This window comes from Salmo trutta, chromosome 37 (genome assembly GCF_901001165.1).
Source record: "Salmo trutta chromosome 37, fSalTru1.1, whole genome shotgun sequence".
Taxonomy (NCBI): Eukaryota; Metazoa; Chordata; class Actinopteri; order Salmoniformes; family Salmonidae; genus Salmo; species Salmo trutta.
Genome location: NC_042993.1, coordinates 11,709,677 through 11,723,895, shown reverse-complemented (window position 1 = coordinate 11,723,895; position 14,219 = coordinate 11,709,677). Strand labels below are relative to the sequence as shown.

The following is a 14,219-nucleotide window of genomic DNA, read 5'->3' as shown; positions in this document are numbered from 1 at the left end:
AAGCTTTATTATAATGGCGAGGCGCCGCTAATAGTTTATTACGGTTACAGACGACAGAATGGGGCGTGATCCAAATGGGCGGCAGTAAATCAGTCATGCCACTGTCAAAACATTGGGGTGAAAAAACATGTTCTTCTCAATTCCATCATCGGATGCGCACCGGTTGACGTCAAACATGGAGAACATGCATATAATTTAGTTATAATGCAAATATGTTTATTCTACTGCAAACAAGAGATGTAGTTTACCGGTATCTTTGAAATATTTTACACCCGTGCATTTAACCGCAAGGGACAGAGGATCCATTGAATCTTGAGGAGCAGGCAAGGTAGGCGACGGAATTTGAGGTCATTGACGGTCACAGCCATGTTCTGTCCACGATATATTGTACAAATTAGTTACTGAGTTATCCTTGGAAACTAAACAGAAGGTGTTCTGTTTTGACCAAAATATGTTATCGTTACTGCGTAGGCTATAAACTGAAGGAATTACACGTTTTATTTAACCATATTTGGGAAAGTAGTCTGATCGGTGACCAGAGTATGGTTCTACAGCTGACAGACTGTTTATAATAAGCCTTAGCAATAAGGACCAAATGTTAAAGCTATTTCTTTTTGATCATACCCTATTGATGTGCCTACTAATCTCAAAGAATACAATAGGATGGAGACAGTATGTGGTAAAGGAGGGATATTGGATGGTGACATGCTGATGGTCATCGTTAAACAAGAGGAAGAAGACCATATGGAGCAGATGTCCAATGATCCACTGTTATCTGACACGCTCATCAAACAGGAGCAAGAAGAGGGCCTAGAACAAGGCACTACAGGTGGGTCCAAATAAGTGTTTAGGAGCCTGCAAGCCAACACTTGCACAGAAACGGAATTGTAGTATTGATAATTTTACAGCACGATACAATATATTAGCCTCTTATTTCCCTCTTGATTCTCAACACATTTACATTCTTCGCTCCTGCTATCCCACTAAATCACGGTCGCGCTTCAACTCCAGCTCCCGACGACCAACTCCCTGAGGAAACAGACACCCTGGAAGAAGCAGAGGAGGAGAAAAAGAGGAGGAAGGGAAAGACAGAGGAGAGGTGCTGGTCTGCTGTTGAGACTGAGGATGTCTCTGGGTCAGACTCCAGTTGGTGCTGCAGACTGTGTCAGCGCTGCTTCAGTTCCTCCTGGCAGCTGACGGGACACTGTTGTACAGGCATCGCGGGGGAGGACGGAGTCGCCCACGGCCACAAGGTCAAACTGGAGTTCCGGTGCCCAGTGTGTGGCGACCGCTTCCTCCGCCCCACAGCCTTCATCATGCACAAGCGCAGCCACATGGGCCAGTCCCAGTACGTCTGTGGGGTCTGTGGACGGACGCTCAAGAGCCTGCGCAAGCTGGCCTCCCACAAGCGCTCACACTCCCGCCGCCGCGGGACTGTGGCTGAACGACAGCAGTGCCATGACTGCAGCCAGAGCTTCTGCAACCTGACAGCACTCAGAAGCCACCGGGAGAGACAGCACGGAGAGGAGAGGATCTGGGAGGATGAGGAGGACAGGGCGGTGAGAAAGGAAGAGGAGGGAAGCACTGCAGTAATCTCTAATGATTCAACCAGAGTTTCAGGTAAGGCTGGTTCTTTATTAGTATTTCCTCTTGTTTAGGCTATGGATTCACCTCTCATTTGCAAGGTACTTGGAATTCTGTGAACTTGTGTCTTAAAACCGATTATTCTGATCTAGATATGGTATGTATCTTGTTATTTTCTCTTTTCAATGACTCAGTATTTACCTGTATTTGACAGTCTTTCCTCTTTGCAGCAAATCACCACATCACTTGTGTATCCACTGGTTCTCCTGACCCTGTCTAATTAGCTTTCTCTTCCCGTAGCCCAGCCTCCCCAGTCTCCTCAGTGCCACCAGTGTTTCATGACCTTTCAGGATGCAGAGACAGAAGAGAGGCATTTACGCTTCAAGCACCCAGTAGAGTATGAGAGACATCTCAGAGGTCGCACAGTGTTTGCCTGCTGTGTCTGTGACCGTACGTTCCCCTCCTCCCGCCTGCTCTCAGCTCACCAACGCACCCACAGCAAGTGGAATCTTCCCCCTACTGGCCCAGAAGACTCTGTCCAAGAAAGCACAGACGGAGGAGAGGCTGAGGGTATATAGAATTTTTTATTGTTTTTAATACAGTCTATATACTTATTATTTCTTTCAGTTTTCACATGTTTTATAATTATACATTTTCTGTGTTTTATAAAAAAAATGACAACGTTTCTATTGTCACACACCGAATAGGTGCAGTGAAATGTTTTGTTTTATAAGGTCAGCCATAGTAGTACGGCGCCCCTGGAGCAAATAAGGGTTAACTGTCTTGCTCAAGGACACATCAACAGATCTTTCACCGTGTCGGCTTGGTATTTCAGGTATGGACAATGAAAAACACCGAGCTGGTCCAACGAGCTGTGAGCACTGTCATATCATCTTCAATGACCCTCGAACCTGGGAACGTCACATGACGGCCAAGCACCCCCCATCCCTGTCGACACTTACTTCACCAGGGAATGCCTACCTGACTTCTAGACCTGCCAGGGGTCAACTACGACCCTATCGCTGCTCCTCCTGTGGAGAGAGATTCATACAGGAAAGCACCCTGACCAAACACTGCACCGAGGCACACGCCAGCTGAGAGAGGATGGTTCTGGGAGCATAGATACCAAGATGAAGAGGACAAGAGGCAAGTTGGAGTGATGTGTATATATATATAGGATTGTTTTCCAGGAGGGCCTTGACTAACTATTTATAAAGTTGTTTAATGAAGAAATTTCTTGTCACTTATGAGATTTCTCCTATAATTTCATTGTAGGTCTTAGTGTCAACCCTTATGCCAACTTTCTCCAACAAGAAACAGAATCTTCACAAAATCGATTTTGAATTAATATCTCTTTTAGGGCTGTGACGATACCAGTATCGCAATATTTTTTACATGCCAAAAATGAAAATGCGAAGCAGACCAGACTCTTTGGTCCTTTTATTTTCCAAGCTATAGCTTTGAAAATAAATATGTGATTCTGGATGAAAACATAATGATGTTTGTTTCCAACTTCAAGGCTGTTTCCCCAAAGAAGTTAAATCCACTTTGTGTTTTGTTTCCTTGCCACGATACTGGTATCGTCCCGGCCCTAACAACTTGAAAAGCACGAGTGTCAAAATGGAGTAGTTTTCAAAATAAAAGCATGACCATATTTATTAGAGATTCACATAAAAAAAGAATAGTTATTCACCTGTGCCATGAATAAAGATAGGATGAAAACAGACCAAACCAGCTTTTGATAATGTTGATAGCAATAATGTTTGTACTACGACATGTAAACTACATGAACAAAAGTATGTGAACACCTGCTCATCAAACATCTCATTCCAAGATCATGGGCATTAATATGGAATTGGTCCCCTCTTTGCTGCTATAACAGCCTCCACTCTTCTGGGAAGGCTTTCCATTAGATGTTGGAACATTGCTGTGTGTATTTGCTTCCATTCAGCCACGTGCATTAGTGAGGTTGGGCACTGATGTTGGGCGTAGGCCTGGCTCGCAGTCGGCGTTCCAATTCATCCCAAAAGTGTTCGATGGGGTTGAGGTCAAGGCTCTATGCAGACCAGTCAAGTTCTTCCCCACCGATCTCAACAAACCATTTCTGTATGGACCTCGCTTTGTGGACGGTGGCATTGTCATGCAGAAACAAGAAAGGGCCTTCCCCTAACTGTTGGAAGCACCGAATCGTCTAGAATGTCATTGTATGCTGTAGCGTTAAGATTTCCCTTCACTTTAACTAAGGGGCCTAGCCCAAACCATGAAAAAACATTATTCCTCCTCCACCAAACTTTACAGTTGGCACTATGCATTGGGGCAGGTAGCATTCTGGCATCCGCCAAACCCAGATTCATAGATCGGACTGCCAGATGGTGAATTGTGATTTATCACTCCAGAGAATGTGTTTCCACTCCTCCAAAATCCAATGGCGGCGAGATTTACACCTCTCCAGCCGACGCTTGACATTGCGCATGGTGATCTTAGGCTTGTGTACGGCTGCTCGGCCATGGAAACCCATTTCATGAAGCTCTCAACCAACAGTTATTGTGCTGACGTTGCTTCTAGAGGCAGTTTGGAACTCGGTAGTGAGGGTTGCAATTAGTTCTGATACGGTGACAGTATTACCGGCACACATGTCATGAGGGCAGTCAAATTCCACGTGACCATTTAGTCACGGAAATTAGGCTTCTCCAAGCTCTGATGCTGCTGGTGGTCATTAGTAGCCAACCAAACCTGCTAACTGCATGCTACTCAGCAGCCTATTGTTCCTCTAATCACTCTGACATCAATGCAAATGTGATCAAAAATCTAATCAAACACTTAATGAGAGCCCATGAGCTTATGTTATGCAACATTTCTATAGGCTATGCAATTGAGAAAACAGAGTGATAGCCTCTATTAAAAAGATGAGGATCCCATCAGCTTTCTATAGGCTAGGCATACTATATTTATTTATCAACTTTCCTAATATTTAGCACATTGCTTCTCTTTGAAACAGGAATATAGCCTATCTGGCTGGAATGAAAATGAACCACGAGAAAAGCGTCCTCCATTCACTATTTAAGTGCCTAGATGACATGTGTTTTTTTTCTCCCCGCTGCCCCTGTTTCGAGACAGTTGCATGATAATGGTCCATTATAAATCAAAACAAATTTCACACATATGTTATTTAGTATACAGTGTCTTCGAGAAAGTATTCATTGACTTTTTCCACATGTTGTAACGTTACAGCCTTATTCTAAAATGGATTTAAAAATAAATGATCCTCAGCAATCTACACACGATACCCCAGAAAGCGAAAACAGGTTTTTAGAATTTTTGCAAATGTAATAAAAACAGAAATACCTTATTTACATAAGGATTCAGACCCTTTGCTATGAGACTCGAAATTGAGCTCAGGTGCATCCTGTTTCCATTGATCATCCTTGAGATGTTTCTAAAACTTGTTTGGAGTCCACCTGTGGTAAATTCAATTGATTGAACATGGTTTTGAAAGGCACACACCTGTCTATATAATGTCCCACAGTTGACAGTGCATGTCAGAGGAAAAAAACCAAGCCATGAGGTCGAAGGAATTGTCCGTAGAGCACCGAGACTGGATTGTGTCGAGGCACAGATCTGGGGAAGGTACCAAAAAATGTCTGCAGCATTGAAGGTCCCCAAGAACACAGTGGCCTCCATCATTCTTAAATGGAAGATGTTTGGAACCACCAAGACTTCCTAAAGCTGGCCACCCGGCCAAACTGAGCAATTGGGGGAGAAGGGCCTTGGTCAGGGAGGTGACCAAGAACCCGATGGTCACTCTGACAGAGCTCTAGAGTTCCTCTGTGGAGATGGGAGAATCTTCCAAAAGGACAACCATCTCTGCAGCACTTCACCAATCAGGCCTTTATGGTAGAGGGGCCAGACGGAAGCCACTCCTCAGTAAAAGGCACATGACAGCCCACTTTGACTTTGCCAAAAATGCACCTAAAGACTCAGACCATGAGAAACACGAGTCTCTGGTCTGATGAAACCAAGATTGAACTATTTGGTCTGAATGCCAAGTGTCACGTCTGGAGGAAACCTGGAGGAAACCTGGCACATCCCTACAGTGAAGCATGGTGGTGGCAGCATCATGCTGTGGGAATGTTTTTCAGTGGCAGGGACTGGGAGACTAGTCAGGATCGAGGCAAAGATGAACGGATTAATGTACAGAGATCCTTGATGAAAACCTGCTCCAGAGCACCCAGGACTTCAGACTGGGGCGAAGGTTCACCTTCCAACAGGACAACGACCCTAAGCACACAGGCAAGACGACGCAGGAGTGGCTTCGGATCAAGTCTAATGTTCTTGAGTTGCCCAGACTTGAAGCCGATCAAACATCTTTGGAGAGACCTGAAAATAGCTGTGCAGCAATCCTACCCATCCACCCTGACAGAGCTTAAGAGGATCTGCAGAGAAGAATGGGAGAAACTCCCTAAATACAGGTGTGCCAAGCTTGTAGCGTCATACCCAAGAATGCTGTAATTGCTGCCAAATGTGCTTCAACAAAGTACTGAGTAAAGAGTCTTACATAAGTATTCAATGTCATATTTTATTTTGTATAAATTAGCAAACATTTCTAAAAACCTGTTTTTGCTTTGTCATTATGGAGTATTGTGTGGATGAGGAAAAAAGCCATTTAATCATTTTTAGAATAAGGCTGTAACGTAACAAAATGTTGAAAAAGTCACGGGGTCTGAATACTTTACACATCAAATGTACTCATGAAACAACTTTTTCAACTTTGGTTGAAATTAGAGGGACACAATTATTTCAAATCAGATTGTATAAGAGAAAATAAATAAAGTACATCAAAGTACATAAAAGGGTCTGAATACTTTCCAAAGGCACTGTATGTAAAGACAAGATTAAATCAAGAATAGTGTGATTGGTGACAATATCAGCCTATCACTTGTGAGTGATATACAGTATTATCGCTTGTGAATTATGCCCAGTTTAAGGCAAACAGCGCTTGCTTTTTCTTTTTTTTGTGCAACTTTTCAAATCATAGTTGCACACCTCATGTAGCCTGGCCTATATGCTATGATAAGGTTTGTGTCACAACTAAAGTGGCCAAATAACTGCTTAAAATGAAGCACATTAATCCGCTTTACAACGGGTGTAGAGCCTAACTTGCGTACATACTGTATGCAGGGCGTGAGTTTCAAGTTTGTGGCAGGTAATTTTCACAATAAAAAATGCACCTTCATAATAAAAGCATTAAATGCATAATTGCATTTGTGGTCACTTTTGAGAATGGTGTTTTCCTGCTAATGGAACATTTGTGCTTATAGCATTCTGCCGTTTGCGCATTGCTGGGCTTATAATGTGAAGAAATAAGCAAAAATGTCTCATCTGTTCCGTCAGGCTCATTGCTTAAAACAGTTTTTTTTTATGCTAGTGGTTGTATTAATTTGGGATCTATCGCATCCCACAACTGTCCCAGACTATGTTTGGAAAATGTATTTCTCGCACAGAATAGAATAGGTCAACTTTTGTACTACGGCGGATAGTCGTTTGTTAGGCCTACTCATCTTGTTGGCTGACGAAAAGCAAATGTGGACAGTTCTTCCAATATCTTCAATATGCGCCTCGGAATTGGATAAGGATGTGTGCAGTTGTCTGTCTTCACTTGTAGCCTGTGAGAAAGACCCAATCACGTGACTGCGAGCCATGTGAGTGAGAGGTGCTTCGGCACCCACCCAGGAAAAGGGAATTGTAATTATTGTATTCAGCCCAAGGGCACAACGGTCACTGGCCTCAAAAAGCATGGATTTTTTTAGGGGGCATTACGGCCATAGAAAGGGGATTCAGCTGGGGAATTCAAGGCTCTTCAAATTGTAAATCAGACTGATGAAGTGTGTACAACCTACGCAAAAAAACAAAGCAGAGCTCATGCCTTTCATGTGACTTTTTTCAAATCATTATTAGTTGCATCATGCAGCCAAGAATGTATTAAAAATCAAAACACAACCCAAGTGAAGTTACATAACTCTAAATGAAGCATATAGGAGTACCTGTTTCTTTGTTAACCACTCAACACAAAAATGTGCGCACTCCCTCAAATTGTTTGGAGAAAATATATTTTATTCAGCTATGTCCAATTGTATTCTTCATACTATAAACTAATGCTACGGAATTCTAAGCAAATCATGTCTGCTAAATGAACTAGTGTAGACCACAGCCATATGGCATAGCCAGATCAGGGCCTAACATAAGAAAAATGCTATTCTGTTGTTCTGAAATAGACTACATTTTCTTCATATCATGTTTCTTTAGATCTGTCTAAAATAAATCATGGATTTATTATGATGGTGTAGGCTATATTACATGGATTTATTAAACTTTTTAAAATGTAGATGTTCCAAAAGTCTGCATCAGTGGCAATCAGCAAGGCAATTCTACTGCCAATGTAGGCCATGTGTGGAAGCCAGGAGATGCGAAATGTATTTATGTTCATTAACGGTCAATTACTGTGAGACCGGCAGATATTTGCTTGAGAATCACCGGCTGACAAAATTTCATGACCGCCACAGCCGTAGTTGCAACCAAGGACAGACAATTTTTACACACTACGCACTTCAGCACTCGGCTGTCCAGAGCTTGTGTGGCCTACCACTTCGCGGCTGAGCGGTTGTTGCTCCTAGACGTTTCCACTTCACCATAACAGCACAGTTGACCGGGGAAGCAGGGAAGAAATTTGACAAACTGACTTGTTGGAAAGGTGGCATCCTATGACAATGCTACCTTAAAAGTCACTGAGCTCTTCAGCAAGGCAATTCTACTGCCAATGTTTGTCTATGGAGATTGCATGGCGGTGTGCTCGATTTTATACACCTCTCAGCAATGGGTGTGGCTGAAATAGCCGAATCCACTCATTTGAATGGGTGTCCACATACTTTTGTATATATAGTGTATGTTCCTCTAGAACAGTTAGTGAAAAAATAACCGAAGGTGTTTAAAAGTAAAATATAATTTATTTTCTCATGACAGTTATCATAGATTTCTGTCTTAGAGAAGATGTCTCCTCCAGTCTAGATCAATTAGTTGGAGGACATGGTGCTGCTGATCCAGGATTTGTAGTTGCAGACCTTGGTGTAGACACCAGGCTTGTTCCTCTGGGCACAGCCGTAACCCCAGGATACAGCACCCTGCAGCTGACCATTGCACACCACGGGGCCACCAGAGTCTCCCTAATAGAGAGATGGGGAGACAGAAATTAAAGGTGAGCAGATTTGTTTCAGGGTATCAGTCAATCTAGGTTGAAGGATGGTTTTTGGAAATTCTACAATCGTATTTTCATTAACTCTGTTAATGGATCAGTGGAAGTGCTTCAACTCAGCTTACCTGGCAAGAGTCCTTGCCTCCCTCCATGAAGCCAGCACAGAACATGTTGGAGGTGATCTGTCCAGGATATGCGCTGTTGCAGCTGCTGCTACTCAGGATGGGGAGATCCAAGCACCTCAGTGTGTTGGGGTAGTTGCCTAGAGACAGGCAGAAGAGGATTAGTCTCTCGATCATTCTCTCTTTGGTTCTGAGTGGTCAGTGATATAATTTATCATCAGTTTGAGAAACAATGAATACCAAAAGTCTTTGTGGGCATATTGTTAATGCTAGTCACTGCTGCTGCCGGATAGGTTACCCCAGCCAGAGACTAGACAGGGGTGCCAGAGCTGGCACAGCTGGAGGGCAGAGCCACGGTGCTCACATAGCTGTCAGGGAGGCGGGCTTGCTCAGCTTGATCAGCATGATGTCGTTGTCCAGGTTGCGGCTGTTGTAACCAGGGTGCATGATGACCTTCACTGAGTCGATGAACTGCTCAGTGCCCTCGTTGACGACAATGTTGTGCTCACCCAGACGCACCTGGATGCGGCTGGGGAGAGAGCGAGGGGAGGGTTAATCAGATGTACTCAGACAAATACAGTTTCATGTTGAACATACTGTAGATGGCTTTGGTAAATGTTTTTGAAGAAAGTTTCATCAGTCACTTACGAAATGTAGCAGTGAGCAGCAGACACCACCCATGTGCTGGAGATCAGGGAGCCACCACAGAAGTGGTAGCCAGACTGCAGTGATGCCTGGTAGGATGCAGAGTTCTTTCTGCACTCATACCCTCCAACAATCTTGTCATCCTCATCCTCAATGGGGGCAGCGATTGAGTGGGGATGTAAAGAAAAAGGTCAAATGTACCAAACTTTTCAAGCAGTGTATAGTTATAGCTTTATCCAGAGTTCTATATTTTCATGCAGTCGCCAAGATTTTGGCCCACTTATTCTTTCCTGTTGAATATACCGGTACTCACATGCCACAGCGAACAGAGCGAGAAGAATAATGACCTTCATGGTTGTCTGTTTTTGCCTCGGTACTGAGCCACTGTCAGAGCCCCCTTATAAACCCACCCTGTTCTCTCCATTGGTCAGTCTCAAGGGCATACATGTATACATTTCCATTGGTACCTGTCCAACAGTAACATGCGTGTGAACGGACATATGGCTAACGAGGCTCCTCAACTGAGGATGTGTGCTTAACAGCATTACCTATCATCCCTATGTAAATTCCTAGAATGTTAAACTGAATAGACATTTGCCCTTTTTTTGACTCCTCATTGAAGCAATATAGAAATGTGTATTCATACGCAGTGCTTGGTTTTGTGTCACATACTTTCTCCAAAATAGATTCACTATGAGGCCACAAGGGGGAGTTTCATGACCTAGCATTTGAAGTAAGCCTGGCATTTTGCAACTGGTTCGAGTATTGGTCAGAAAGGAGAGTGTATAAGGGTTCCTCGGCTTAATTTATCAATATAGGCTGTTAGTTACTGAGCCTGTTTCTTTGATATAAAAAAGAGCTATAAAACAAACAGTATAACAACATGGATTGTATAACAACATTAATCATATGATCTTGATATCTAATTGTTGTAATCTAATGATATGTTTTTGTTCCTTTATTGGTTTATTGACCTCAGAAATACCTATAGATGCTGTACAGTATTATAGATGGTGTTACAAATACAGCAGAATGTCACTCATCATTTGTACATTTTCAGAATGTATTTGATTGGATATAAATCCATGAAAGGCTTTCTTTTCCAATATTCAGAGACAGGAAATTATTTTTAGATTGTGACTAGAATGTATATAAATGAAATAGAATAATGTAATACTCTATTATGCATTAGGCATTTTTCTTGGTATATGACAGGAAAAACATGGCAGACATGACAAATAAACATAAGGTTAATACGTTTGGTACAATGTAAACACAATAAATATAATAGATGTTTAGTCTGGACATGAACAGTTGGTACTGTTTGCTCAGTGAGATTATTATGTCATGGGGAATTGTTTCGGTCTGCAGATGGTGTGTGACCTGTAGGTGTGTTTGCGCGCGTTTATCAAGAGCATGTACCAAGTTGAGCTACTGATCAGGTAATTTCACGCAAATCCAGTGCCGCCGTTCACTACACCCGAGATCATTCCGGTTTTTCTCTTGGTCATTGATGGTGTTAACCTCAGCACAGTCCTCAGTAGAGTCGATAGTGGCACCATTTGGCTCACCAGAAGACCAGAACCCTGTGGTCGTTAGTGTCTCGTCCACCCATTTCCAAGTCCCCTTTGTCTCTCTGTCAGTCAGACCAATCCAGAAAAACATTTTAAATGTACAGATGAATTCCTGTTCCCCTCTGTCGTTTATGATCATCAGGTCTGCTCCTCTCTTTAGACAGTTCTGTCTGCTCTCATCCCAGGATTCAGTCCTGTCAGAGATGTAGTACAAACTGGAACCAAACTCCTTCCAGGCAGGTTTGATTCAGCATATTGTACCTTCTCTTTAGATCGGCCTTTTCTTTATCCAGGTTTTTGTTTTGGACCTGTAGCTCGTCTCTCTGTTCAGTCAGGTTGTTGTTGCTGGTTCTATAAACTAACATAGAAATATAAACTCTCCTCCAAACTGACAGTGACTCCATTATAGTAGACAAACAGGACCATGGTCCCAGCCAGTAGAAGGCACAGCAGGCCCAGACACGCTGCAGCAACTCTGGAGTGTCTCCCCATCGAGCCCTCAGAGCCGTAGTTACTTTCTCCAGGTCTACTCTTTGGTGTGGTGTCTTGTGTCTTGGTACCAGAATCATGTCCTTTCATGGTCTCTACACTGACAAATATGACCGTAGTCCACTCATCAGAATCACCAGTCTCGTTCCTCCCTTTTAAAGCATTTTGTGCTGTCAATGATACACTCAGACATCGTCATGTTCTTTTCCTCTGTCATTCCAATTCAACTATTACATACACTGTATTCTAATATGTCTCTGCTGCTCTGTGACTGCACTGTGCTGGGGTTAAGACCCTAGGGAACAGGAAGACATTTTTTACACCTGTGAGAAAGGAAATGACAACGGAACCACCCACCATGCAATTGTTAAAAGTGTTACAAAATATACAACTAAGCTGCCACCTAAGTTGTGTGTATGAAAATAATAAGAAAAATGCAGATGCTTGTGTCACTTCAGGTGGACATAATTCTTTCCCAGGTAGGGTAATGTCTGAGCGTCAGCTATAGGCCTACTGTTCACAGAAGTGCAAATCCTTGAGAAGATCAGATAATGTGGCCGGTGGAGTGGGTATATAACAGTTTGTCTTCGTGAGTCCTGTGTAGCAACCAAAAAACACAATCATGAAGTACGTTATTCTCCTGGCTCTGTTTGCCGTTGCATGTCAGTCCTTGCTTTACTCGTTGAGAGAAATTGTTTAAGTTCGCATTGGTGTCCATCCTGTGATAATACTCAGTGAATAGTGAATATTTACTGAACACAGGCACTGTTATGTTTTCAAGTGTTGTATTTCCATGCAATTTCACAGATTCTTCCTGTCTGTATTTCAGTCGCTGTCCTCATTGAGGATGACAAGGTTGTTGGAGGGTATGATTGCAGAAAGAACTCTGCATCCTACCAGGCATCACTGCAGTCTGGCTACCACTTCTGTGGTGGCTCCCTGATCTCCAGCACATAGGTGGTGTCTGCTGCTCACTGCTACATGTCGTAAGTGACTGATGAAACTTTTTTCAAAAACATTTACAGTTTGACATGAAACCTTTTTTGTACATCTGATTAACCCTCTCTCCCCAGCCACATTCAGGTGTGTCTAGGTGACCACACAACATTGTCGTCAACGAGGGCACTGAGCAGTTCGACTCAGGGCAGTGGCGGTTCTAGACCATTTCAACTGGGGGGGCCAAGCTGGGGCCAGTTGTACTGTTGGAGGGGCCAGTTACATTAGACGTTATTGTTGTCATATCGTTTTCTTCACTGCATTGCAGGTAAAAGACCATGTTCATAATCATTAGTGTTCCGCGTTACCACTGTCTAATAACGGATGTAAAAAAAAGAACGATAGCAAAGATTTATGTAAAAATTATTTCATACTCCACATTTAGGGGGGCCAAAATTGTTGTCACAGGGGCACCATGTCCTACAACTAATTGATTTAGACTGGAAGAGACATTCTCTAAGACAGAAACCCATGATAACTGGTATGAGAAAATAAAAACACCATATTTGACATTCATTCTTTAAAGTGCATTACTATGAGTGCAATATGTGCTTTTAGGAAGGTATGAAACAGGTATCTGGCTAGTGCTTATTATGTCTAACTTGTAAAGCAAGAGTTGCAGACAACTGCTCAATCTGTTAGCTGGTGAGCCATTTCCTGGAAACTTAATGACATGAGAATGAACAACTGTCAGTGGAAATATGATGACACATGAACTAGCAACTGCAATAGACATGAGTAGAACATGCTTTGGTTTCTCTTCATATGTTAATTCATGGAATTTACACAAATGTAGTCTTTCAGCTGTACAGAAAACATTTTAAATGTAGAATGTTGACAATATGCACACAATTAACCTAAATGTGGAGCATTCCAATTGTGTAGCTATTCAGCTAAGACAGATAATGAATAAAGGTTTGTGTTTGTTTGTCTGCTGACTTAAATTGGTGAACTTCAAATGGCAAATGCCTCTTCGATGATGTTTAACGGCAGCTGGCATCCAATAAATGTTGCATTACCACCACCTACTAGACTGGAGCACAACTCTCGTATACTTCGCTTGAGAAAAATAAGTAAATACCCTACCATCTAACACTACACTCATAACACCACCATACTCCACTATTTAAATCTATTTAGTATGACCTCAGGCCAACAACCTGAAAGGATGGGACACCACCACTTAACACACCCTGTAACTCTGATGTCAAGTCTCACACACCCAAATACCTCTCTGCAGCTGCCACCACAACTTTCTGCGACTTATGTTCTATCCCTGCAGGACAGTTGATAACCGTTGCTATAAAAGCTAAAAAGCCAATCTTACTGAAACATATACCACTTGTTGACCTCTCTCTGTACTGGTACGTATCTACTACTCACACCACTCGTCTCAGGATCCCTCCCCCTTGACCCATCTTCCTCTACTTTCTTCACTGCCTCAGCATATGACAACTTCTGCACTACTCTAACCCTGGAAAGCACAACCTGCCTCTCACACGGGACATTTCTGATCCCCAGCTCCATGGGCACCCTTACAATTAACACATACCACTACTTTCC

The 14,219-nt window shown here is 42.8% G+C and overlaps 1 protein-coding gene and 2 pseudogenes across 4 annotated transcripts; 1 reads left to right on the top strand and 2 right to left on the bottom strand.

Annotated features, from left to right (window-relative positions):
• Positions 1-76: 76 nt before the first annotated feature.
• Positions 77-12,880, top strand: LOC115177534 (zinc finger protein 90 homolog). 4 transcript variants are annotated; one of them, XR_003872420.1, is made up of 7 exons: positions 77-328; positions 653-829; positions 1,012-1,620; positions 1,885-2,154; positions 2,420-2,730; positions 12,490-12,646; positions 12,734-12,880. XR_003872420.1 is itself a non-coding variant. In XM_029738414.1 (6 exons), the coding sequence occupies exons 2-5, from the start codon at positions 664-666 to the stop codon at positions 2,680-2,682; spliced, it is 1,308 nt and encodes a 435-aa protein (XP_029594274.1). In that variant the 5' UTR covers positions 77-328; position 663; the 3' UTR covers positions 2,683-2,730; positions 12,490-12,880. The 4 variants fall into 4 exon arrangements, 3 of the variants coding, with proteins under 3 accessions (XP_029594274.1, XP_029594272.1, XP_029594273.1); XM_029738414.1 differs by having other exon boundaries at positions 663-829; positions 12,490-12,880; XM_029738412.1 differs by having other exon boundaries at positions 12,490-12,880.
• LOC115176471 (trypsin-3-like) lies at positions 8,616-9,950 on the bottom strand (annotated as a pseudogene).
• Positions 10,527-12,081, bottom strand: LOC115177535 (CD209 antigen-like protein C; annotated as a pseudogene).
• Positions 12,881-14,219: the final 1,339 nt, after the last annotated feature.